The sequence below is a fragment of the Apiospora phragmitis genome (genome assembly GCF_038363925.1).
Source record: "Apiospora phragmitis strain CBS 135458 chromosome Unknown utg000004l:1.0-3135199.0:1.0-3139288.0, whole genome shotgun sequence".
Taxonomy (NCBI): Eukaryota; Fungi; Ascomycota; class Sordariomycetes; order Amphisphaeriales; family Apiosporaceae; genus Apiospora; species Apiospora phragmitis.
In genome coordinates, this window is record NW_027117402.1 from 3115249 (window position 1) to 3139291 (window position 24043).

The window sequence follows — 24043 nt, forward strand, 5'->3', positions numbered from 1 at the left end:
GAGGGAGGCGAAGGATTGTACGGGAGCGGATTGCGGTTTAGGAAATCCAGGAACAATGCATGTACGCACGTGGCTTGGGGTATAAAAAGGGAAGGAATTCACCTCCTGAAACTCATCCGTCGTACGATGCCACGAGCTCAGTGGAGATTCTGATAAGAGCGCCAGGGGGGTTCCGTCCCCTTTCGATTGCAGCAGCTCCTGAAAACCACTGCGTGTGCTTGTGCGGACTCTTCTATTGGTCTTGGCCGGCCCACCCACACAACTACAAGTACCAGAGTCAAGTCGACGCCGTTGAGCGTTGGCTGTGCCGCAGCAGACGGAGGAGGTTCAATGGAGCCCTCATGCAAGTGAAATGTGAAGATAATTGATACATACCGTTTATTCTGCCACGCCTATACCTATTCTGATTAGTGTCAAACCCCCTGCAAGTGGATAAGGGGCTATGGCCCACCGGGTGTACTCCCGTCGTGGCAGACTATACGCTCCCCGTAAGATAAACTTTGCACTTACCAAGGCAGCAAGGGACAGGAGTTTTAATAATCAGTGCAAATACTCCAGACTTCGGTCCACCTCAGGGTCCACGTTCCCACTTATCAGCCAATTCTTCGCTCGCTTGACTCGTGTAGGAATGTAGGGGTAGCAGAAGGAATAGCACAAGTACCGGCCGAGATAAAATGATAGCGATGATGATAATAATAATAATATACGTCTTGGTTAGCAAGGCCCGGCAGGATCGCCTACCCTGCGCTTTCTGAACTGGGAAAATGCAAGAGGTAATCGAGGATATCGGCATCTGGCAGCCAGGAAGAAGGTAGTAGCAGGCACGCCGGGCTGGGCTGTTATGTCGCGCGCTGTTGATCGCTTAGCGAGCCTATGGGCGTGGTTAGGTACCACCCATCATGCGGCACGGGGGATTACGCCAGGGGTGCATGCAATTCCTGTGCCTTGCCACCGGTTACGTGAGTCTTATTAAGTAAAGTAGAAACCTTCAAGAACGGCCAACCCATATTGCCGTAGCCATCAAGTTTCCCCTACCGCTGGGCAGTTGTCGACGACCAAGACAGGACAGGACGACATAGCAGCACCAAACGAACTTCACGATGGCAGAGATACAACCATACCCGCAAATTGTGGCGCTGGTAGGCCCGCCTCCGGCCGGCCTGAATCTTCGCGAGGACAACTACTTCATCTACAACGTCGTCGCCTGTGTCTTCTTCGGCCTGGCCGTTGTCGCCGTCATGCTTCGAGTCTATGTTCGCATGACCCGAGGTGCCTCTCTGGCCATGGACGACCACACTATTGTCGCTGCCATTGTAAGTCGGGCTGTTGTGGCCAAAGCCACTACGCGTACGCTTGTCGTGGATGGATGGTTTCTAACCTGGGTGTGTGTCCAATAGTTTACCGCTGGGACGACTCTATTTATGACGTTGTACGCGGCGAAAGTCGGATCGGGTCAGCATATTTGGGCGATCAACCCGGCCGACCTGGTGATACTTCTGAAGGTGAGTTTCCGATTCTTCGCCATCTCCGTCCGCATCCTGGTTACTCATGCACATCACCCGACGAGCAGATGGTCTATGCCGAACCATGGGTCTACGCCACCGCGGTCACGGTCACGAGGGTGAGCATTCTCTTGCTCTACCACCGCCTGTTCGACACCAACACGACGAGCAACATGGTCTATGTCTGGCAGACGCGGGTCGCCATCGCATTCACCGCCGCCTATCCTCTCGTCATGTACATCGTCATGGCGGTCGCCTGCCGGCCCCTCTCCTTCTACTGGACGAAGTATCTCGGGGAGACGAATGGCGTCTGCATCGATGTCATGGGCTTCTACCTCGCTTTCGGCGTCCTCAATATGATCAACGACCTGATCATCCTGGTCTTGCCGATCCCTACCATCGCCAAACTGCACATGGACTGGAGGAAAAAGTTGTCGATTATGGCAATCATGCTACTGGGATGCTTGTATGTGGTGGCTGACACTCCCAACCCCCAACCCCTACAGCCCGTGGTTTACTGACAGATACTTCTTTTTGGTGTTATATAGCTCCTGTGTATCCAGTATGATCCGTATCTATTACCTCGCCATGCTCGCCGGTGAAAAGTTGGACATGCCGTGGTGGTTCGGGCCCGGCATGGGGTGGTCCTCTCATCGAGCCCTCCGTCGCCATCATCACGGCCTGCCTGCCGACCCTCGCCCCCCTGTTCCGCAAGTCCAAGCCGGCCAACGCAGCATCCTACAACTTCTCGGAACCCCGGTTCAAGCCCAGCCAGCGCACTGACTGCGCGGCCGAGCGGGGGGAGCAGTGGACCAAGATTGACGACGACGACGAGATCGAGTTGACGCGGAACGGGCAGCGGGCGTCGTCTTATTCGCCGAGCGGGAAAACGGACCCCGACGTGCACCATGACGGCGGCGTCATCACCGTTTCCACGCAGGTGGACGTCTCGAGTTCCCACTCGCAAGTCGACACGCAGCCTTGGAAGGACAAGTCGGCCTGGTGAAGCCGGACTTCGGTTCTTCGTTTGTATGCCTTCTTTTCACATGCCTTGTCGAAGGCATGTAGGATAAATTATATTTTATATTCAGCCTTCTGCTTCTAAGATACATTATTACAAAGATATGTGATGGTAGAGAAATTTACGACTAATTTTATAAACTTGAAAAGTTATTGTACTTGCTGTCCTGAACATGTTTAGCTGTTCCGTTGTGTAATTAGGGGAGGGGGGAGGGGGGCATGATTTTTCGATGGTGGTAGCAACGACGGTTTGTGGAGGCCACCTCAAGACCGTTGTGCAAGCAACAGTGGAATTATGTTTTGCAGTCTGCGGAAGAAGACATTGCATGTTGTGCTTAAAGTGTGTGGCTGGCCGCGTCGAGAGCTTTTCGGCAGAGCCATCACCCATTTGCCACACTAAAGGATCGGAAATAAACCACGCCTCCTCAAATACCAATAATTACCGCATCCGTGTTCCCTACCCCGGTATCGGTTGCAGTCCTAGTGTTTCAGCCTGCTCCCTATAGCACCACCGACCGGATTCGCTCAGGAGATGCCACCAGAGCGCAACAACACCTGCATAACCGTGTCGTGGCCCATTTTCTTTGCGACCTCCAGGCACTGCTGTACGTCTTGACCCAGCTGCGGAGATTCCTTGTCGACGAGCTCGAACAGGACCTCAAAGGTTCGCGGGTTTCCGTACTCCACCGCCGCTTTCCAGGCTTCTCCTGGCGGAAACCACCTGTCCAAGAGGTAGGCCACCGCCTCGGCACGGCCGTACCTCGCCGCGCACCACACGGACCCCTCGAGGCGCTTGCACGACAGAGAGACCGGGCTCTCCGGGCTGACGCCCAGGTCCGGGGTGGCGCCCAACTCCATCAAATAGCCCATAAGCGGAATATTGCCCCTCTCGGCGGCCTTGCATAGGAGCGCCGGAAGGCAGTTCTCCGCCCCAAAATGAGGATTGTCGTGGTAGTAGGGCACCAGCCCCGTGGAGGAAGTAGCGGGCGCGCGTGTACAGTAAATCGAATATCCCCACGTCATTGGCGTACTCGAGGCACCCAAAGAAGACGGCCCTCAGCTTCTCGCCGTATGGATCTTGGACGTGGGGCTCGAGCTCCAGGGCCAGTCTGACGGTGGAAACGTGATTGCCCTCGACGGCGCCTCTGAGGACCATGTTTTTGGCAAGCCATACATTCCAGTGGTCCGGGTCCCGCAGCTTGTAGTCGAGATAGAGCCGCTGCCACCAGAGGCTCGTCGAAGAATGCACTGAACAACTTGTCAATGACGATGACGGCCGCGGCCCGGAGCCGGAGGGTTGCTTACTGGGGGTTCTCGGTGGCGCCTCTGGCAATCAAGGATGAAGGGCAGTCAAGATCGGAGAGGAGATGTCGGGCGAGTGCCACGTCGTTCGTATATCCCGCAACCGCCAAGAGTGTTTGGATCAGTTGCCTGTCATCCTCGTGGATGGATTCACCAAAGCGGCCCCATATAGACACAGGATAAAAGGGCGCCGAGATTCTAGCCACGGCACATATTTCGCCGAGGCAATCCCTCAAGGCAGCGTGACCATGGTCTCCCCGAAAGGCGACGACGCGCTCACCAGCCCGCCGCAGCACCAGCAAGGGCCGTAGCCATCCCTCCGGCGGCTCGGGCCCGGATGCTTTGTAGGCCAGGTACTGTGGCCACAGATGCAGCGTGTTTTCGCGATCGATGATCCCGGACGCATAAATAGCTTCCACCACAGCTGTGGCCCATGCCCGGCTAACCTTTCTTAGACGTAATGCTGTTTTCGCGGAGCCGAGAGCGTTGACCGCGGCAATGAGGATCTCGTCGAACAGCTTCGGGGGCAAGGATGAAAAGGGCATGACTGGTAGGAGTGAACCCTTGGTGCTAGGTATCATATGCTGGGCGACTCTTACTCATGCATCGGCGAGCGGTCGAAACCAGCGAATCCAAGAAGAATGCGGGGGTGGGGTGGCACCGAATGGATGACAAACAAGTCGATGTAACATCAGATCGTATGTTTTTCGCACGCAAGGGTGGAACTCGACCATATTTGTGCGATATAATGGTATATACGCACTCCCGTGTGACACATGTGGTATCTCAACTAGTGGAAATGCCCGGCGACTCTGCCATCGCTGGACACCGGGCCTTCTGACCTCCCAAAGCGATGATTCATCCAACTACCCAGCTTTTCCTTCCAATTCGCGTCGGCCCGGCCGGAGAGAACCTCGGCGACATCCGGGGCCTGAGACCGTTTGCCGCCGTCGAACAACGCATCGATCTCCTCCAGGGTCTTGCCGCGGATCTCGATCCAGTACCACCACACAAAAGCAAAGAAGAGCAGGTTCCAGGCGCCGTTCATAATCCACAGGCGCCAGCCCAGATGCTCCAGAGCCAGCGGCAACACGAAGTTGGCCCAGATGCCCGTCACGCAGACGACGAGGCTGAACATGCTCATGCCCAGCGCCCGGATGCGAAAGTAGAGCATCTCGGCCGGGAGCAGGAACAGCACGGGAATCCAGCCGAACGAGTAGCAGGCCGCAAACAGGAACGTGCAGGCGACGGCCGCGTAGTTGTCGGCCGTGGTGTCGGCGTGGTCGTTGAACTTTAACGCGATGCCCAGGGCGAAGAGCGAAATGGCACAGCCGCCGGTGCTGACGAGGGTGGCCGATTTGACACCCCGCTTGTCGACGTAGAAGCTCCCGAAGATGGAGACGATCAACGAGGTGGCATTTATACCGAGGTTCTGTTATCGTCTTGTCAGTCTGTTCTGTCAAGGCCTGGAGAAACCAATCAACCAATACACATGCCCAGCTGGCGCAATGGAAGAAGAAGGGCTGACCATGATGAGCTGAAGTTCGTGGTTGTAGAACCCCGCATGGTTGAGCACGTCCCCGATGTAGTACATGACGATGAGGTTGCCTGTCAGCATGGAAAAGAGGGCGCACGTGGCCGTGATGAGGAGCCGCTTGCGGGCGCCGCGGTTGGCCAGCATCTCGCGGTACAGCATGGGGTTGCGCTCGTACTCGATGGTCTGGAAGATCTGGCGGAACTGCAGGCGCGTGAGGTCGTCGCGCACGTCGCCGTTGGCGTTGATGCGGGCCAGCACGATGAGGGCCTCGCGGCCGCGACCCTGGTCGATCAGCCATCGCGGACTCTCGGGCATCCACGGCAGCAGCGCGATGCAGAGGGCGGCCCAGACGCACTGCAGCAGGGCTGGCAGCCGCCAGGCCCACGAGGACGGCAACCGGGACGTGGCCAGGGTGACGGCGGCCGCCGCGAGGGCGCCGACGTAGAAGAAGTCGTCGAAGAGCGCGAGGCCCCAGGCCCGCTGCTCCCACGGCAGCGTCTCCGCCAGATAGGCCGCGCCCGTGATGACTGAGGCGACGTTGCCGAAGCCGATCAGCACCCGCGAAAGGCAGAACATGGCGATGTGGACCGAGCCCCCTGCAGGATCGCCGCGACGATAGTGATGGCGGCCGCCCAGAAGAGGCCTACCCTTCGGCCATAGGTGTCAGTGACCCAGGTCCAGCAGAGGCACTGGAGTTGAACAAGACTGTCAGCTCGAGAGGCTACCAAAACAGAAAACAACATGAGCATATTTGCCTAAGCGCAGAGATATCGGGCCATTTGTTGTGGGAGGTAGTACTGCGCGCGATCAATCCTACCGCAAGAGAGCCACCAATGTAGTTGGTGGCAATGTTTAACGATCGGAGCGAATTCGTCAGCTGGAAGTATTCCCTGTACTGGGGCAATATGTTCAGGCCGCCCATCAAGCTACCATCGTAACCTTGAGTCTGTCAGATGAGTGTGAGCTGCATTCACCGAGAAATGGTCCCATTGCATGGCGATATCAGGCTTACCGCAGCCGTAAACACTGTGCACGCCAGCAGGACGACGATGTTCATGAACCGGGTCTGGGGATACCGGTTGGGGGCGGGGAAGGGCAAGATATCTCCTCGCCCACCCCGCGGCGGCAAAGGTAACAAGCCCGACAACATTCGGGGAGCCGGAACAAACTTCGTGGTTGATGAAAAGGTGGTAAGTCACCGTAAGTGAATGATCAATGCCTCCTGTTCGTCTTGCACAAGTTCTGGTGTTATAACGGGCACAGGCCTGAGTGCTCTTCGCGAGGGGTCGTCATGGTGGACTCGGCGAGAGAAGATCCAAAGTCGTCTGAGCAGCATAGAGGTTTGGACGGGAATAGAGAGGAAAGTGGTGGTAAACTTCCTCGGTGCGACGTCGCAAATAAATTGTGGATGACTCGAACTCTATCGCGGCAATCTGATCCCAAGTTGGCATAACACGAGTCAAGTGCTACCCCCAGCCTGCTGAATCGGGGGCCATAGCGCAAATAGAAGCCCGGCAGTTTATTTCCAGTACACTCTAGTAGAGGGGGGGAGAGCATCGACTAGATCAAGCCTTGGAAGATCGATTGTTTTACGAAAGAGGAAAATAAAAGAAAAAGAAAAAAGAAGATTCAAGAGACTGTGCCATGTTGCTCCAGTCCACGAACCACCGTACGAATCACACACGCAATATACGCAAGACGCCTACCAGAAGATCTTGTCTAAAAACAAGACTCAAAGGAAACCCCCAGAAAGTGCCTTGAACTAGAAGTTCTTCGTAACCCCAGGCTGGATCTTCTCAAGTTTCACCATCAACTCTTCCCACAAGCGGTCTTGTAGCTCCTTGCCCGTTGTCACCGTCTCGGATGGCTCGCCGATCTTGCAGTCGTTCATGTACTGCCCATGCGTCTCGGGCCCCTGGGTGGCAGCGTGGAAAATGGTCCGGCTGCCCTGCTCGGTGGTGCGGGCCAGCACCGTCTTCATGACACCGAACGCGAGGGCCTGCACCCCTTTGGCCTCACGGGCGAGCCCGGATTCGCAGAGCCCCGGACTGGCCAGGTTGATGGTAACGGGATAGCCATTGGCACCGGTGGCGGGCCGGCGCTCGGCGATGCTGCGCACGTGGAAGACGGGCAGCAGCTTGGAGGCCGGATACTGCTCGGCCCAGTGTGCCTCGGCGAACACCTGGTCGTTCAGCGTGGCAAAGACATTGCCAGGTCGCGCGGCGTGCGGAAGCTTGGTGTGCGCGTGGGCCCCCGAGCTCGTCAGCGTCAGCGTGGGACGGATCCCGAACGCCGCGGCCACCTGCCGGAGCTTGGGCAGCACGAGGGCCGCCAGCAGCATGGTCGACACGACGTTAACGGTGATCTGGGTCTCGTTGTCCTCGGCCGTCGACCATTTCGTCTTGGCGAGGCCGGCGTTCTCGATGAAGATGTCGATGCGGTCCAGTTCGGCCTCGACACGGGCAGCAAAGGATTTTACGCCGGCGTAGCTGGCCATGTCCAGCTGCCAGACTTGGATAACCGTGTTGTCGGGCTTGGTGCTCTCGAGGATGTCCCTCATGGCAGCTTCGCCGCTTTCTACATTCCGGACGGCAAGGATGAGCCTACTGGCACCTAGACGGGCGAAGTGCCGGGCTGCCTCTTTGCCCAGTCCGGTATTGCTCCCCGTGATCACAACAGTCTTGCCGGCCTGGCTGCCTTCTGGGTAAGGCAGCTTCCGTGTTTCGAGTAGTTGGCTGTGGAGAAACCCCATTTTGAGCAGAAAACAGTCGCTCGAATGGATATTATAGAATGGCAAGGATGCAGAATGGACGACAGTGTTCTTGGCGGATTAAGGTGGTTGGATGCTTGGATCTTCTGGGAAACCCAAGATAAGCATTTTACCGTAGCATGCGTAGTCGCAATGGAGTGAGTCACTAAACCCGGCGGCCGGACAAGCATACTTGTCCGGCTCATCTCAACCAATCAGCGAGCGTCTTAGCCGATAAGTTGTGTGACCGAGATCGAGATCCCACGTCCGCATATTTTCTTTTGCCTGCATGAGTCCCTCTGACCGAGTATCTCTTCTGCATGGTTGAAGGTTATCTAATTATAGCCACTCAAAATCGTTATCCAGAAGTGCATCTCACGAATGCAACAATGAAAGTTGCGCAAGCATCAACACCCGTGGCCATTGCGTAGTCAGTGCAAGCCAGCGATGTCTTTTCTGTAGTGGCTGACGATGTCGTCTATTTGCGAACCCTACGGCCCCGCCATCCCGGCCGGATCAAGCCGTCAACTGTAGTATGATTGCCTGGTAACCCGGTATGACTTGGTCATTACGATGCTCTGCTCGGCCTCTCCGTCGCCCGCCATAGGTCTGGCATCCCAAGTCCCGTTTGCCCCGGTTGTATCCTCCGAGTCGGCAGTAGAGCCTCCGCTGCTACTATTTCTGTACCCTTACCCTTCTTCTACATTGACCCTCTTGCCGCCCTGGATGCCAACCTTGTTCGGCTCTCCGGGAGTCAGTTTGAGGTTTTCCATGAGCACCGACGAGCCGTCGGTGTCTCGGGTCATGCCGAGGATGTCCAGCTGCTTCTTGCGCGTGCTGCTGCCGGCCCCAAAGGTACGAAAGTGATGCTGCTCATGGGAAGGCGTTTGTTGGTCGGGACCGCCCTTGTTGTTGTGCGACGGCTTCTTGGCCTCGGACTCCCCTATCCACCTAGGCACAACGAGGCGGAAGAATCGTCGGATGGTAGGGAATGATGCACATATGATCAGTAGGTTTCCTTCGACGCAACTAAGCCACATTCTTCTGTTAGTCATGCATCTCCATGGGCCAGTGTGTTTGCTAGTCTCTAAATCAAAAGTTACTTGACCTACATCCACAGCGCGGGTCGGCTACTACGGTATCAGGTATCAGGCATAAGTTCCCCCCCCCCTTGTCAAGTACCGATAATCCACCGGGAAGGAAGCACCATACTAATTACAGTATAGCGTACTTGGGCTCAGAGAATCAGTAATTTTTTTCATTCTTTTAGAAACTGATGCGTTCCTTAATTACGATACGCAGTACGATACGATGGGTACGAAGCACTTTACGAACGACGACCGCTAACGTATCCGAACCTTTTATTTTGAGGGTAATAAAACGAAAGCCGAGATTCACGATATTACTGGATTTTTTATCGACCAGATTAAGACTGCTATTAAGGCTCTTTCGAGCAATGTAGCGAAGAGGTCTGGCCGACCTCGGGTCCTTTCCGGTAAGTAAGAAAAAGAACTCGTTTCTTTCGTAACTAGCTCTAAAGAAGGACGCAGAGCCTCGTTCCTCCAACTCTCCGTTATCCTCTTCCAGTCCCTCTTTGGAGTATACGTTATACGATCTACCCTCCGTCGATTTGGATTCAAACGATATACTGCCCGTCAGAAACCACCAATATCCGAAACCAACCGACAGAAACGCCTGGCCTGGGCCCTCGAACATAAGGACTGGACCCCAGAACAATGGGTTCGAGTCCTATGGACCGACGACACCTGGATTACGGGGAGGACACCATCGGAAACAGTACGTTACCCGAAGACCGGGAGAGGAATGGGATCCAACCTGTATTATCGAGCGATACTAACGAAAGCACGGCTGGATGTTCTGGGGCTGTTTTTCGGGCCTCGGAAAAGGACCTGGTATATTCTAGGGAAAGGATAGGGTTCTATTACTGCCGAGACATATCGATCCCATATAATTCTAATTATTTATGGCTAGATATAACTTTATTAATAATAGCTCGGGGACTAGCTAATCCTAATATAGGATAGTGCGCTAACTTATTCTACTAGTAGTACGATTCTAGATTTATAAGAAAGAGGTATCTAAATTATTTAATAACTACCTTATTCCCCTTATTTAAATCTAATAAAGATACATTAAAATTAAATAAAGGATTATATTAAAAATAAATACGGTCTTATCGAGAAGCCTTCGTATAACCGGCTTCGGATTTAAGTTAAAGAGGCTTAAGATAAATTACCGGATAATTATTTACAGTCACTTTTATAATTTATACCCGAGAGATATATAGTTGTAATCGAGGCTAATGGAATGCATACGAAATACTAATAAAATATATCAGGAGGGGATGCCAAGGTTTTAGCCCGTGCATGGATGGGTCATAGTACAAGTAGAAAAGGGAAAACTTACCCCTAACACCATAGTAAGCTTCCAGGTTTGGTCCAATTCGAATAACGCCGGTATTAACGTAACGAGTCGCGTAATGGAGGTTGTTAGTGTGCTGTTAGCACTCACCCACTTTAGTAAATATACACGGGCAAAACTTGGAGACAGAACATACAATGACCCATTCACAAACATCAAAGCAAGCCCGATCTTCTGGCGCGAAGGTATGTGTAACCCGTAAATCATGGGCATGGGCATGAAGATCAACCCCAAGTCGCTCACGATCTGGAGCGCGGCAATGGCAATGCAGAGCTGGGCCCTGTTGACGCAGTAGCCCTTGGTCACGGTGACGTCCCAGCTCCGCCGGATCGGGTTGCAGGCGAAGACCATGGCGCAGGTGATGGCGAGCGTATACCCTGCCAGGAAGAAGAAGGAGATGCGGACGCACCAGATCCACCATCGCGCCGGGGACAGCTTGCTGTAGAAGCAGAGGAGGGACACATTGGCGTTTCCGCTGGTCGGTGTATAGATTGTTGACGCAACGTAGAATATCTGTTATGCCAGGAACGTTGGCTGAAGGGAGCTGAAGGGGGCCATGGATAGAATATCTTAGGTAGAGAAATGGAGAGAACAGGTGATGGCGATTCCTAGTGTTCGGCCTAGTGACTTACCAGAGTCCAGTAATTATACCGTTCGAGTGGCATTTCCCATGCGTGAGTGGCAGTGAGCCCGGCAGTGAGGGTCGCTGTGAAACGGCGTTGTAGTTCAGCAAGCCGATCTCTTTAGGATAAGTCGCCATGGTCGAGGAAAATCGAAAACCACCCACAAATAAGCATGGCTTGCACAATGAGGCCCAATGCCCAGGCAGTTACGAGGCAGGCTGGACAAAGCAAGCAGGATCAGCAAGGGTGTGCGGTTTTTGTTAGGGGTGACCTCACCTGTCTCGGCATCGAGCCTTCGATGCACGCAGAGCTTGACGTAGAGGTTCTGCACGAGAAAAAGAAAGGGCAAAGTAGTGAAGAAACCGTAGACACCGTATGTCCATTGGATGACCACCAGGTCTCGTGTTGGGTTGGCGGAGTCGACCTTGTAGCCGTCTGGCGGCGGGAGCACCGTGATGACCCCATGGACGGATGACATACTGATCGATCAACCAAGCAGTCGGGCTTCCATTCTGAAAAGGCCGTACATGGTCGACGGCCTCTGGAATTAGGCCGTTATTTCATGTTCGACTCGTGCAGGATCCTTTTTCTTGAATTCCTATTGACTAGGGGGGTCGTGACGTTGATAGTAACGCCTCTCAAAATGAGAAATGACAGGTAGATTCTCCGCACAACGCCAACACCTTCCGAAAGAGGGAAACTAATATGTTTGAAGCAACGGAAACAAGATGCTCCGGGCTGGCTCATGTAAGCAATGGAAACCAGAACGGATTAGGATCCTCTGGGCAGGGGATTTCAAGATGCTGTGCGAATGAGGATGGTATGCCTGTTTGAGGAAGCTGTCCCTGTTATCCCCTCTCGGTATTCAAAACCCCTGCCATTCACACGCATGGAGCGGCGATTCTTGCGGGCCGTCCGTGATTGTTGGAGGACGCTTCAGTTCCACGACCGGATGCAAAGGTGACTTGGCACCATCCCGCACTTCGTCCGCTCCAGTGTGGCACGTTTCAGAAATTGCGTTTTCCCCACCGTCTCCATGGCATACTTTCTTTTTGCAGGTGCTCGGCCACAAGGACAGCGCGCAGGCGACTGTCTTTTGACAGATCAGAAATGTCTCAAACTTTTCCAAAGCGGGTTGGCAACCAGCCTCTTGGGTGCTGGGCTTCTAGTCGCCTTTTTCCTAGTCCGATGGGTGCTGGGAACGCTCCGGCCCAAGGGGTTTCCTCCCGGGCCGCCCATTATCCCGGTATCGGAAACCTGCACCAGATGCCTATTGAGAAGCCGTACTTGAAGTTTTACCAGGGGGCTCAACAGTACGGTGACATTGTCGGCCTCAAGACAGGAACCGGCAACCTGGTTCTCCTCAATACCCCTGCCTTGGTACATGAGCTGTTCGACAAGCGAGGTGCCATCTGCTCCGACCGCCCTGTCAACCATATCCTCACCAAGCACGTCTTTTCGGGTCCCGAGGAGAAGAGCATTGCCATTCTTCAGTACGACGGGTACTACCGGCGATGGCGCAAGTCTTTCTAGTTCATCCTGGGCCCCGCTGGGATCAAGAGGCTCCTGCCACATCTCGAGTCGGAAGCTGCATCGCTGTGTCGCAAGCTCGTCGACGACGGTGGCAGTAGCAACTACGAGCAAATTTGAGGCACTGGACTTTGCCCGTGCCCCTGGTTGCCACCACCGGCGAGCGGTTGAGCGACATGCCAGCCGACTATGCCGACAAGCTCTGCCACTCCCAGGATGAGCTGCTAGACCTGATCATGCCCGGCGCCGCGTCGCCGGTGGAAATCTTCCCCGTTCTGAAATACGTCCCCGAGCTCATGGCCAGATGAAAAGCCAAGGCGCGCTATGCCCGGAAGCTGCTGTGCGACGATGCCGAAAATTACCTCGTCGGCGCCAAGAAGACGTATGCCCAGATAGAGAAGGATCCCGAGTCCGTCGGGCTCGACAGCCTGCTCCCCAAGATCATGAAGGAACAGGCTGCCGGGCGGGACAAGAACAAGTTCACCGAGACGGAGCTCGCTTATGTGGGCCAAGCCGCGGTCGGGGCGGCCGTCGACACGACCCTGGCCACGTTCAAGAACCTCATGGTGGCCTTTGCTGCTTTTCCGGAGAAGCTTGCCAAGGCCCAGGAAAAAATGGACCGGGTGGCCGGTGGTGAGCCTCAGCGGAGAAAGGATTGGCAAATTTGTATATCTCAAGGCATGCGTATCCGAGGTGGGTGAACGAGAAACGAGGTTCTGGGCGGGGGCGGTAGCAAAGAAGAACAAGTTGTGATGAAACGATGACTGACTTTCTGCCCTTTAGGTCCTTCGATGGCGTCCAACCACGCCTCAGGCCTTGCCACACGTGCTGACCAGAGACGAGCACCCTAGGCCTTACCTCTTCCCCGAGGGTACCATGTTCATCGCGAATGTCTGGACGATCCACCAAAACGAAGAGGAGTACGAGCGGCCCCACGACTTCATCCCGGAGCGCTTCCTGGACAATCCCTTCGGTCTGCGCCCTTCCGTGGCGGCCGCGGACGAGAAACTCGAGAACAGCAGGTGCCGGGCCCTCTACGCATTCGGGTCCGGCCGCCGGCAGTGTCCCGGGGAGCAGTTCGCCTTCACGTCCGTGCTGCTGACGGCCTCCAAGTTGGTCTGGGCCTACGACATCCGGCCGCCCCCCGGCGGCGGCATCTTCGACGTCAGCGTGGAGACGAGCTTCAAGGACGGGACGGTGACGCAGCCGATCCGGCTCGAGGTGGCTTTCCGGGCGAGGAGCGAGGAGAAGAGGTTAGGAGTGGTGGCCGATGCGCAGCGTACCGAGCATATCGCACGGGATCTGCTTGGTTTGGGTTTCTGAAGTTCCTGTTCCGATTGTGGGTATGATTCGAGTGATTAGTGGCAGTCATAGTATGCCAAAGGTAGATAGATAGCTACTCGGGGTCAATTTGTGTCATCAAATGTTATCCACAGAGGCAGAGCTGAGTCTACTTTCAGTGGCAGATTCAGCATATGTGGAACTATTTCTCGGGGATCATCGTCCCGTGTATCGCACATGTCATGGGCCTCTTGACAGCACGGGGGTGGCCGCAATCACAGAACGCCTTGCCACTTACCCGTGCCGTTATCATTTCTACACCATGGCCTTGGTGGTCGGCCGTATCGAAGCATTCCGGACAGAAAACCGTTCCATTATCGTAGCCGCACCCTAACCCCAACTAAAACTAGCACTAATTTCCCAATTTCCCCATTTCCTAATTTTGGGTGCGATTTCCCGATTTCCCCTTTTCCCAATTTTAGGTGAGATTTCACGATTTCTTAATTTTAATTGGAATTTCTTAACGGTTCATTGAACCAGCGTATGCACTCTCGGTTAAGAACTTTCTTGTACCAGATTCCTGTGGACTCTGTGTATGGTACCGCCTTCCGTAACAGGTCGAGACTGGAGAGGAGCGGGACGCTGCGGTAGAGCCTTTGACCCTAAACCCTTGTCGCCACCCGGAACATGCTCGGCATAGGGGCTGAACATGTCGGCAGGGTCCGTCCCGGCTTCATTGAACGGGCCGGCATTGGAATTGTGCTTTGCCTGCTTCTGCACCAAAGCCAACTCACATAAGCCTTGGAGATAATCGAGGTTCTCATAGTCGAGGGGATGCAGCCTGTCGTCCGCTGCTGCTACTACAGCCAACGTCGCACATCGGTATGGGAGATGAACACCTACTGGGAAGGTTGCTTCGCGAGATACAGCTGTTTCACTGAGTTGCTAAGCATGATATCCCACTTACACTCCCTCAGCTCCGTCAGCAGCTTGCGGACCGGCCCGTCATGGTAGGCGTAGTTGAGCCGGGCGCGCTTCCCGAAGCGGATAGGCTCGCCTCGCTTCCATTGGTCCTTGCCGAAGATTTCCTCGAGGGCATGATCGAGCTTCGTGAGCGTCGTTTCGCGCCGCTTGACGCTCTCATACCCGTTATTTAGGCCCTGGTTGCTGAGGCGGACGGCCGTGTAGCCTGCTCGCGGATCGGGTCTGAGGGTGTCGCTCAGCTGGCCCAGGATGCGGCTGAGGCATCGGACGTCGTCGGTGATGATCTGCACCGTCCCGGGCGCGTCGATCACCTTCTCCACCTGCTTGGTGATGAAGATGGCCAAGTCGAGGCTGGCGGATATTGCGTCTAAGATATCGGTCATCTTGAACGTCTTCTTGGGCGCACTCTTACTGTAATAGACATATGAACACTTGTTCTGAGACTTTCGACGTAAAGAATCTGATTGCTAATACCTGATGGCGGGTTTGGCAATTGTGTCACCGGCTTCCATCGCAGCCTGGAAAAGAAGCTGAACGTTCTGTACCTTAGTGCTGACTTGACTACGTCAGTGCCTCAAAGGGCTTGCAGGATCTCCGGAGCAGTAGACCACTCACAGCACAGCATCGCCTCATTCTTGGAGCTGTGCAATGCAACTCTTGTTGCCGATCGAAACTGAAGGCATGTGTGCGTGTAAAATTGGAAGAATTCTACAAACCGGCACAAACTGGTTGTTTTGTACGTCTCAATTGAAGGGCGAAGGGCAGAAAAAAGAAAGATGTGCGCCGTCTGGCAACATTGTCAACAGGCTCGGGCTGGGTCGTGTCACGAATCTGGTACTTTCTAGGGCCTCAACCGGAGGGCATCGACACTCCACGGGCATGGTACTCCCGGGTTTCAGAGGCAGTTTACTTGCTTTTGCTTAGAAACAGGTTTCCGCCTGTGTCTTTGCGTGGCTGGATGCGATGCCACTGCGCGGGGGTGCATGAATGTGGTTCGGTCGCTTCGAAATACTACACAGGTGACTCTGGACTCTGGACGGCTTTGGTTAATTACCCGCAATCAAAGTGGCGGGGCATTCATTGTAGCTTGTATTCTAGGAGTGGCTCGCCTATCTCGGATGACAACACTCCGCATATAACGACCAACATCAGCGATGTGGAAAGGATATCTTCATATAATTCTTGGGTGTCTAAGAACAACCAATTTGCATTACTCTTGTGTTTCGAGGGTCTCACCACTAGCCAGCTACTCAGGATCAATTCCAGACGCATGCAACTTTGCTGACAAAAGGCAAGATTCGGAATGGGATCATGACGTCTACCCCGTGCCGTACATATCTCCCCGTGGGCGCCATCCAGAGCGGTGTAGAGAAGATTAGAAACGCGACGACCCAGGCATATCCGATGATCCGCTTGAGAGTGTCGCTCTGGGCCAAGGCAAACCGCCTGTTGGTGGCGGTGATGCAATCTTCCACAAGGACAGCAAGAGCCTGGAGCAGAAAGAAGGGCATGGAGCCGCTTTCCGCCCATGGAACCCTCAGTATGCGGTCGGCTACCCAGTGGAGAGCCCCCGACATGGCGAAAACCACCGTCAAGCTCGCATACCGGCCAATGAAGCTATCAGGGGATATGCCCGAGTACTTGAGAAGCTGCCTCGCATGTGAGCCAAAGGTCTTCCTCGAAGTCTGGTGCCACCGGATGCTATACGTGAATGGTTAGCTCCCTGTATCACAACTTCCTAGCCAGCAAGTTACTTACCCCCAGAAACGTCGGACCGACCAGGCTTCAGCGAGCGGGCCATACAGCGGTGGCCAATCACCGGGCTCGCTCATAAAGAAAAGGACTTGGCTGGTAGCAATGGTGCTGTAGATCAACGAGAGATACAACGTCAACACGAACCAGAAGGCGCAAACACCCATGATTCTGGCCCTGGCTTGCGCCAAGATGCTGGGTACCTTGCTGCCGTCTGCCGCTGATCGCTTCATCGTAGTGATGACTTCCAGCACCAAGTACGAAATGATGAGAGCCATGCCTGACCGGAGGAAGAACCGTGGCCGCGAAGGTCCGTAGCCCGGCTTCGGGGCGTAGTTGCTTTTAGGCAAATGTGCAATCTGCCGGGGCGTGCCCACCTCGCGCATGTTCCAGAGGGCGTTGAAGGCCTCGATGATATCCGACGGCGGATCCGGGTATGGATCTAAAAGTAGGATATCGGCGGCCCGGAGTAGCTGAATACACAGGCACGAGAACAGCACAGCGTTGGTAACGCCGTTTCCGGTGAACGAGACGATGGCACCATTGACGAAGCTTCGGTACAGCAAAACTGCGATCGCGAAGACGACGGATGCTCGAATTGTGGCTGTTGCATATAGCCGGTGAGAGAACAGCATGACCAGGAAAAGCATAGTTTGGATTGTGCAGGTCACGACCAAGAACTCGTTTTGCAGGACCTTGGTGATCAGATTGGGACCCAACAGGATGATGATGCCCCAGATCAACAACCCGCAGACATAGGTAAGGCGATTGATGTTGAGCAGGTAGTTCCGCTCATTTTGCCTGGGGAATCCTTGCTGAGGGATTGGTTGGCTGAGAAAGTTGCAGAATGGTTTCCAACCTGATCCCACCGGGAATTCCAGCAGACTTCCCGGAGGGACAATAGTGCGGATATGAGCCGAGTGACTCTCGTGCAGGTCAGCCGAGGGCACTTGGATGCCCGGGAGCCGCTCCTCGTAGACCCGGTTCCAGCCAGCAACCATGCGGGCGCAGTTGTAGGCCCCGGGAACCCAGAAACCGGCAACACGGAAGGAGAGCGACGTCAAGGGCTGGAATACGGACGCATACGATTCCAACCACGACTGGCCGTCCTTACGGGTTGTCAGGATGACTTTGGCTTCCGGGTACAGCGCCAGGAGGTCGTCCACGCACGCCGAGCTCGGGCTGTCCAAGTAGGCCTCGTAGCCCTCCAAAAGCCTCTTGAGCGCCTGCTGGCGCTTCTTGCCGCCCGGCATCTCCAAGATGGCGGCGCTCTTCCGCAGCCGGGTTATCTGGCAGGTTGGTTCCAAAAGGTGGTGGCAGGGCCCGTAGCCCAGTTGTTCCAGCGCCGCTTTCATGCTCATGGTGCCGGTCCGCGGCAGGCCAGCCTCATCGTTGTCGTTAGCTCGTGGCGGCACAGCGTTTTTTTTTTGGCGCGGGAGGGGGAGAGGAGAGAGAGGGAGAGGAAGAGAGAGAAAGAAAGAATAAGATCACTCACCACTATGACTTTTAAGCCGGCCTTTGGGTGACTTATGATTGATTCACTCATCGTGGCTTCTCTGGACGACTTGGTCAATTGAAGTTGGTGCAGTGCAAATTCTTCAGCTACCTCTTGCGCGATAGAGAAAAACACAAATTGAGCTGAGTATTGGCGACTGGTGTGAAGAGAACGGCAATGGCATGGTACCAATGGTTTGGTTGTGCATGTAACGGCATGGGGCACCAGACGCCTCGCTTACTACGCGCCTACGACTATAGCGTTCCACTGCATCCCTCTAGGCGAGCGTTATCCCACCATTATTGTAAACTTCTTTTCCTTGAACGCGCTTCTCCTCTATGGTGGGGAATTGGGCCATAGTCATTCTCGTCCTGGTCATTATTGCCATTCCGGCATGCCATGGCCGGTGTGTCCGATGCCCTGGACCTATGGCGGTGCTGGTGACGAAAGGTCTCAGTGATCGGGCGACGGCGGGCATGGAGAGTGGCGGGAGATGCGTATCATGACTGCGTGCGCCAACATTGTTGGCCAAATCACGAACCGTATGCTGGTCGGACTGCCGCTCTGCCGAGACGCCACGTTTCTGAGACGGGCTAAGCGGTGGTCACGTGTCGTGTTGCAAACCGCATGGCTTATCTACATGCTGTCCGGTTTCCTCAAGCCTCTTCTTGCGCCGCTCATGGCGGTTCCCAGCATCTTATGTCACCACAGAGCCCTGCAAATGGTGATTCCCGTGGCCCAAGAGCGTCTAGAGAGGCGCGAGCGACGAGCTGCAGTAGCAGACGCATCCGCCTGTGACTGGGACGAGCCGCTGGACTACATGAAGTTCATCCTGGATGAGGGGTCAGATGCGTTCAATCATGTACTGACGAATGACGCCACGACGTTGGCCCGGGCCGCATTCATGGTCAACGCGGCCGCCTTTCATGCGACCGGTCTCACGTTGGCCAATCTGCTGCTCGACGTTTTCTCTGCCCCTGCTCATGTTGCGGACGCATTGAGAGCAGAAGCGCTCGCCATCCAACGAGAATACGGTCTGGGCAGCAAACTCGGCCTGTCGAAGATGGCCAAGATGGACAGCGCCATCCGAGAGAACATGCGCCTACACGTGTTGGGAATCAAGGCCATGTACCGCTACGTCAAGCCGAAAGATGGCTTTACAGGTCTAGACTTAGTAGCTCCTAGTCCCAGCCCCATATACTCTCTCGGTTGACTCTATGAAGATGGTCAGCTTGTTCATGGGGCAAAAGGAGGATATTAAGGCATTCCCGTATTTTTTAGATTACTTCTAACAAAATTGGTAATATCCCAACATGTCTTCCACCAGTAGAAGCAAAGATAAAATGGCTCGGCACTGCGGTTAGGATCAGAAGAAGTGGGACTGGTTTAGTGTCTAGCTCGAAGAGGGCACCCAGGATGGTGTGGTGATGGATGGTGTGGGCAAGGTTCCGGCTTGATGGGTCCTGATGGCCCGCTTTCTCTGTCTTGCCAAGTCGTGCAGTCACATCACGATGCATGAGGGTGTTTCCGTATTGGTTCCACGGCATACCACTCTCCAACTCGTTATCTGTTGTGCCTAAACTCGCGGATACTCCGACTACGACGTTGTTACTGCACTGGTACCCTTGGGTCGGGTTTCATTGGTAGGGAAGTCAAGTCAGACCTGCGAGTCAGACCTGGTAACGCCGAACCGCCCACCCGGGGCCGACATGACGGGAACAGTGAACACACGACCCGAGTGAACATACGACCCGAGTGAATACATGACCCGAGTGAAGACCCAGCTCTCGGTCAGACATAAGAAAGCACCTCACAACTTTATGGACTGCCACATCAATGCCTTCTCGAACTCCGTGGCTCAGCATGTTGGATATACTTGTAACCGCCTGGCTTGGCCGGGTTATGCTTAGCGCTGTGCTCATTCCACTGATCACTTTCATCGTCACTTCAGTTCGGTTCCATCTGCAGAGTCTGCGAAGGGAAGCGGACCAGGAACCTCCAACCCTTCCATATGCGGTTCCCTGGATAGGAAGCGCCCTCAACTTGATCTGGGATACGCACAGATTCCTGACATATGTCAAGTAAGTCGTAAATACTTTAGATCAGAGACACATCACTAAAATCCGAAAGGAAAAAGAATGGAGGGCGGCCCGTCAAGATATGCCTCGCCAATGAGAAGCCGGCGTACATTCTCAGCAGAGCGCAAGACGTGCAAAGCCTGTTCAGGGCCAGCAAGGAGCTGACCTTTGAGGAGTTCTCTGTGCGTGTTCTGGAGAAAGTGAAGAAATTCCCACGCGAAGACGGAGCCAAAATGGAAGCCGATACTTCCGGATCTTCTGTAGTTCCCCTCCACAATGTGCCCGAGTCCACCCGCATCTGGCGCGCCGTTCACGCCAACTACGACAGCAACCTGACAGGTTCCGGCCCCGTGTCGGCCCTTACCAACCGGTTCGTGCAGCTTTTCCGAGGAGGAGCTCGACCAGATGACGACTCCAGAGGATAAGGGTGGATGGGCGACTGCGTCAATCAACAGCCTGCTCGAAGACAAGATGTTCCGCGCCAGCACTCGTACACTGGTCGGCGATGCCATTTTCGATCTGTCCCCGAGCTTCACGGCGGACTTCTGGGGAGTACGACAAGAACTTCATGTACTTTCTCTACGGGCTGCCCCGGGTTCTGTTTCTGTCGGCGTGGCAGGCGCGGGAGCGAGTCTTTGGTGCCGTCAAGGCGTACATTGCGCAAGCCTGGCATCACCTCGACCCCCGCCGCGTCGACGGTCTGGACTGGGACTTTGATGACCATTTCGGGTCCCGGCTGGTCAGAACGCGCGAGGCCATGTACGCCAACTACGGACTCAGCCTCGACGGTCGCGCCGCAAGCGAGATGGGTTTGATCTGGTCGTAAGCTTGTTCCTTTTTCGCAAAATGCTTCCTTTAGTATGTATGCATTTACTGACGCCATTGGACGAGCCCCAGTATCAACTCCAACGCCATCCCCATGGTGTCATGGATGCTGGTCGAGATCCTTTCTGATGCACATCTTCTGTCCCGTGTTCAACAGGAGATCTTGAGCTGCGTAACCGAAGAAGGCGAGTCTATTGCGTTGGCCCGCTTGGACGTGTCGCGAGTCCTTTCGCTTCCGCTGCTCAACGCGTGCTACGCCGAGTGCCTGCGGATGCGCGCCTCGGTCCAAGCCATCCGCGAATTGCGCACCGAAATTCGGCTGGGCGGCTACACGCTCAAGCCCGGCAATCTTGTTATGGCGCCCTCGTGCCTCGCGCACTACGACGAGGCGACCTGGGGGGCGGACGGCCACCCCGCCTCGGTCTTTTGTGCGGACAGGTTCCTGCGGCCAGCCAAAGGCAGATACAAATTCTACAACCCAGCCACGGCAGGACAATACTTCCCGTACGGCGGCGGCGCTGCCATTTGTCCTGGACGCTTCTACGCCAAGGCCGAGATGCTGGCGGCCGTGGCCTTGTTTCTGTGCACGCTCGAGGTCCAGCCGGTGGGCTTTGTCGATGCTAGGGGTCATCCTTCGTCGCAGGGGCCCTCTATGGGGACCGAGACCAGGGGTACCATGAGGCTAGACAAGGACCTTAAGATCCTTTATCGGCGACGAGAACGGGTGATGGAGAGTATTTTCTCTATATAGCAGTATACTTAATATAGCCGCTGTGTATTTACGTAACTTAGGGCCCTTTATAAGGACTGTGACTAGGGGTACTATAAGGTTAAAGATGGACTTAATAGCTATATTATAATTAAAATTATATTTAAATTATTTTATTTTTATATAATAAAGTTAATAAATATAAAATATCACTATATAATACTTTTAATTTAACGCGGTATAAAAATAACTAATATATATAAAGTTTATAATTAAAATATAAATTTTTAAAGCTTAATATATAAGTATTATATTATATTTTATAATATATATTATTTTATTACTATAATTTAAGAGTTATATTATAACCCGACCTAACCATGCGGCTAAGACCCTACCCGCCGGAACGGAACTACTATACCCTTACCAGGCTACGACGTTATAACTACCGACCGTACTATTAGCTATATTAATATAAACTCTTTTATATTATAGAAACGCGTAAATATAATTACGAAGATATTCTAAATAGCGAAAGAATAGACCCGACCCGGGAAAGTAGCTAGGAAAGAGTTACGGGACGAGGAGCAATTAAATTACCGCTTTAATAAATAAATTAGGAGCGACGGGATTACAACGCCCTTAAATAAGCTATTAAAATAGATTACCGTAATCTAAGAGATGGATTACCGTGAGCCGATAACGGGATTATTATAAATTAGCGGACGTTTTAACGGATTAATAAGAGAAGAAATTAAATATATAATAACGGATATTCTTTATATATTTTATATAAATATTTTTTATTTTAATAATTAATTTAAGTATTAATTTTAATTTATTAATAAAATAAATAGTTTTAACGAAACTATTACGAATATTTTTAAACCTACGTACTTTAGTTACCGTTTTTTTTATAAACTATTATTTATTATATTAATAAAAGCGACTTTTATCGCACGTTCGAATACTTTTTCGTATTATTAATATAAACCTTAGTACGTTTTACTAAGTTTTTTTTAAAACTTAAATAGTGTTCGTTATATTTTAATCACTTTTATTCTTACGAGTTATTACTTAAATTTTTAAATAATAGTATTATAAGAACTATGTCTATATTTAGCCTTAATAATACCGTCCGATAAAGAAAGACTCTTATCGCCACCCCTAGCACCTCCTAACGGGACCTTGCTATAGATATTAATAGCGACGATAGCGACGACGAGCCTATACGATAAGCGTTGGCTAAACGAATTAAAGAATTCGAATAAAAGAGCGCTAATTATTAGTATTATTACGTTAAGCTTGAGAAGGAGCGTAACGAGCTCCTAATTAAGGGTACCTTAGAATAAATACCTTATAATATTAATAAGCTACGCGAGGAGGTGCGTTTTCTTTATATAGCTATTAACATTATTTAAACCCTTATTATATTAAAAAAAGGTATAAATATTAACACGCCAACCCTTTTTAACGGAATAAGCGGAAACTTCCGAGTTTTCCTTATTTAGGTTAAAGCTTATTAACGGTTTTACGAAGGGATATTCTAAGACGCTACTTAACGAGTTATTCACGCCGCCTCGTTTTTTAAAAGTAAGGTACTCGCTTAGTTCGAACTTTACTTAAACGAACTTATAAAAAACGATTAGTAAGTTAAGTTATGCCGCACGAAGGTATAACGTATTTTCGAAAGTTACGACGGCTTTAAACAAGCTTTTAAATCACTTTTTTAAGACCCCGACGAAAAGTAATAGGCGGAGAGGGAATTTAAAACCTTTAAGTAAAAGGGATTAGCCGCCTTTTATATAGCCGAGTTCCGGCGTATTATGGCTCGATTAAACTATATCGAAGCTATAAAGATTATAATATATTACCGAGGATTAAAGGATAACGTTAAGGACGAACTTAGCCGGCTTAACGCCTTTAATAATTTCTTTTCGTATATAAAACTTATTATCAAAATTAATACCCGTATATATAAGCGACGCCGCGAGAAATAAGGCGGACCTTAACGATAAATTAGTTAAATCTACATTAATACGGGGCGATTATATTAATATAATTATATACCGTTTAAAAATATTACGGTATACGGTTATTATAATAAGCTTATAAACCTTAACGTTACTAAATACAATAAATAAGATAAAAAGTTATGCGGTATTTATTATAATTATTAAAAATTAGGATATTGTATTTAAAATGTCAGGGTTA

The 24043-nt window shown here is 52.6% G+C and overlaps 10 protein-coding genes across 10 annotated transcripts; 4 read left to right on the forward strand and 6 right to left on the reverse strand.

Annotated features, from left to right (window-relative positions):
• Positions 1-1100: 1100 nt before the first annotated feature.
• Positions 1101-2508, forward strand: PG994_004059 (uncharacterized protein; the record flags this gene model as incomplete). The annotated part of the gene is made up of 4 exons (XM_066855468.1): positions 1101-1313; positions 1398-1502; positions 1571-1968; positions 2109-2508. 4 exons carry the CDS (start codon positions 1101-1103, stop codon positions 2506-2508), a joined length of 1116 nt encoding a protein of 371 aa, XP_066719746.1.
• Positions 2509-3047: 539 nt separating this feature from the next.
• Positions 3048-3545, reverse strand: PG994_004060 (uncharacterized protein; the record flags this gene model as incomplete). Its single annotated transcript, XM_066855469.1, has 1 exon — positions 3048-3545. The coding sequence occupies one exon, from the start codon at positions 3543-3545 to the stop codon at positions 3048-3050; it is 498 nt and encodes a 165-aa protein (XP_066719747.1).
• A 1069-nt stretch (positions 3546-4614) lies between these two features.
• On the reverse strand, positions 4615-6511 carry PG994_004061 (uncharacterized protein; the record flags this gene model as incomplete). The annotated part of the gene is made up of 4 exons (XM_066855470.1): positions 4615-5256; positions 5353-6009; positions 6179-6307; positions 6374-6511. The coding sequence occupies 4 exons, from the start codon at positions 6509-6511 to the stop codon at positions 4615-4617; spliced, it is 1566 nt and encodes a 521-aa protein (XP_066719748.1).
• A 612-nt stretch (positions 6512-7123) lies between these two features.
• On the reverse strand, positions 7124-8113 carry PG994_004062 (Short chain dehydrogenase sol3; the record flags this gene model as incomplete). Its single annotated transcript, XM_066855471.1, has 1 exon — positions 7124-8113. One exon carries the CDS (start codon positions 8111-8113, stop codon positions 7124-7126), a length of 990 nt encoding a protein of 329 aa, XP_066719749.1.
• A 686-nt stretch (positions 8114-8799) lies between these two features.
• Positions 8800-11653, reverse strand: PG994_004063 (uncharacterized protein; the record flags this gene model as incomplete). The annotated part of the gene is made up of 4 exons (XM_066855472.1): positions 8800-9139; positions 10689-11065; positions 11185-11293; positions 11340-11653. The coding sequence occupies 4 exons, from the start codon at positions 11651-11653 to the stop codon at positions 8800-8802; spliced, it is 1140 nt and encodes a 379-aa protein (XP_066719750.1).
• A 710-nt stretch (positions 11654-12363) lies between these two features.
• Positions 12364-14028, forward strand: PG994_004064 (Cytochrome P450; the record flags this gene model as incomplete). The annotated part of the gene is made up of 4 exons (XM_066855473.1): positions 12364-12698; positions 12827-12962; positions 13023-13328; positions 13489-14028. The coding sequence occupies 4 exons, from the start codon at positions 12364-12366 to the stop codon at positions 14026-14028; spliced, it is 1317 nt and encodes a 438-aa protein (XP_066719751.1).
• A 160-nt stretch (positions 14029-14188) lies between these two features.
• PG994_004065 (E3 ubiquitin-protein ligase ubr11) lies at positions 14189-15353 on the reverse strand (the record flags this gene model as incomplete). The annotated part of the gene is made up of 3 exons (XM_066855474.1): positions 14189-14376; positions 14589-14827; positions 14890-15353. 3 exons carry the CDS (start codon positions 15351-15353, stop codon positions 14189-14191), a joined length of 891 nt encoding a protein of 296 aa, XP_066719752.1.
• Positions 15354-16226: 873 nt separating this feature from the next.
• On the reverse strand, positions 16227-18083 carry PG994_004066 (uncharacterized protein; the record flags this gene model as incomplete). Its single annotated transcript, XM_066855475.1, has 2 exons — positions 16227-16671; positions 16729-18083. 2 exons carry the CDS (start codon positions 18081-18083, stop codon positions 16227-16229), a joined length of 1800 nt encoding a protein of 599 aa, XP_066719753.1.
• A 636-nt stretch (positions 18084-18719) lies between these two features.
• On the forward strand, positions 18720-19430 carry PG994_004067 (cytochrome P450; the record flags this gene model as incomplete). The annotated part of the gene is made up of 1 exon (XM_066855476.1): positions 18720-19430. One exon carries the CDS (start codon positions 18720-18722, stop codon positions 19428-19430), a length of 711 nt encoding a protein of 236 aa, XP_066719754.1.
• A 623-nt stretch (positions 19431-20053) lies between these two features.
• Positions 20054-21871, forward strand: PG994_004068 (Cholesterol 7-alpha-monooxygenase; the record flags this gene model as incomplete). The annotated part of the gene is made up of 5 exons (XM_066855477.1): positions 20054-20298; positions 20348-20665; positions 20751-20847; positions 20915-21117; positions 21193-21871. The coding sequence occupies 5 exons, from the start codon at positions 20054-20056 to the stop codon at positions 21869-21871; spliced, it is 1542 nt and encodes a 513-aa protein (XP_066719755.1).
• Between the last annotated feature and the right edge of the window lie 2172 nt (positions 21872-24043).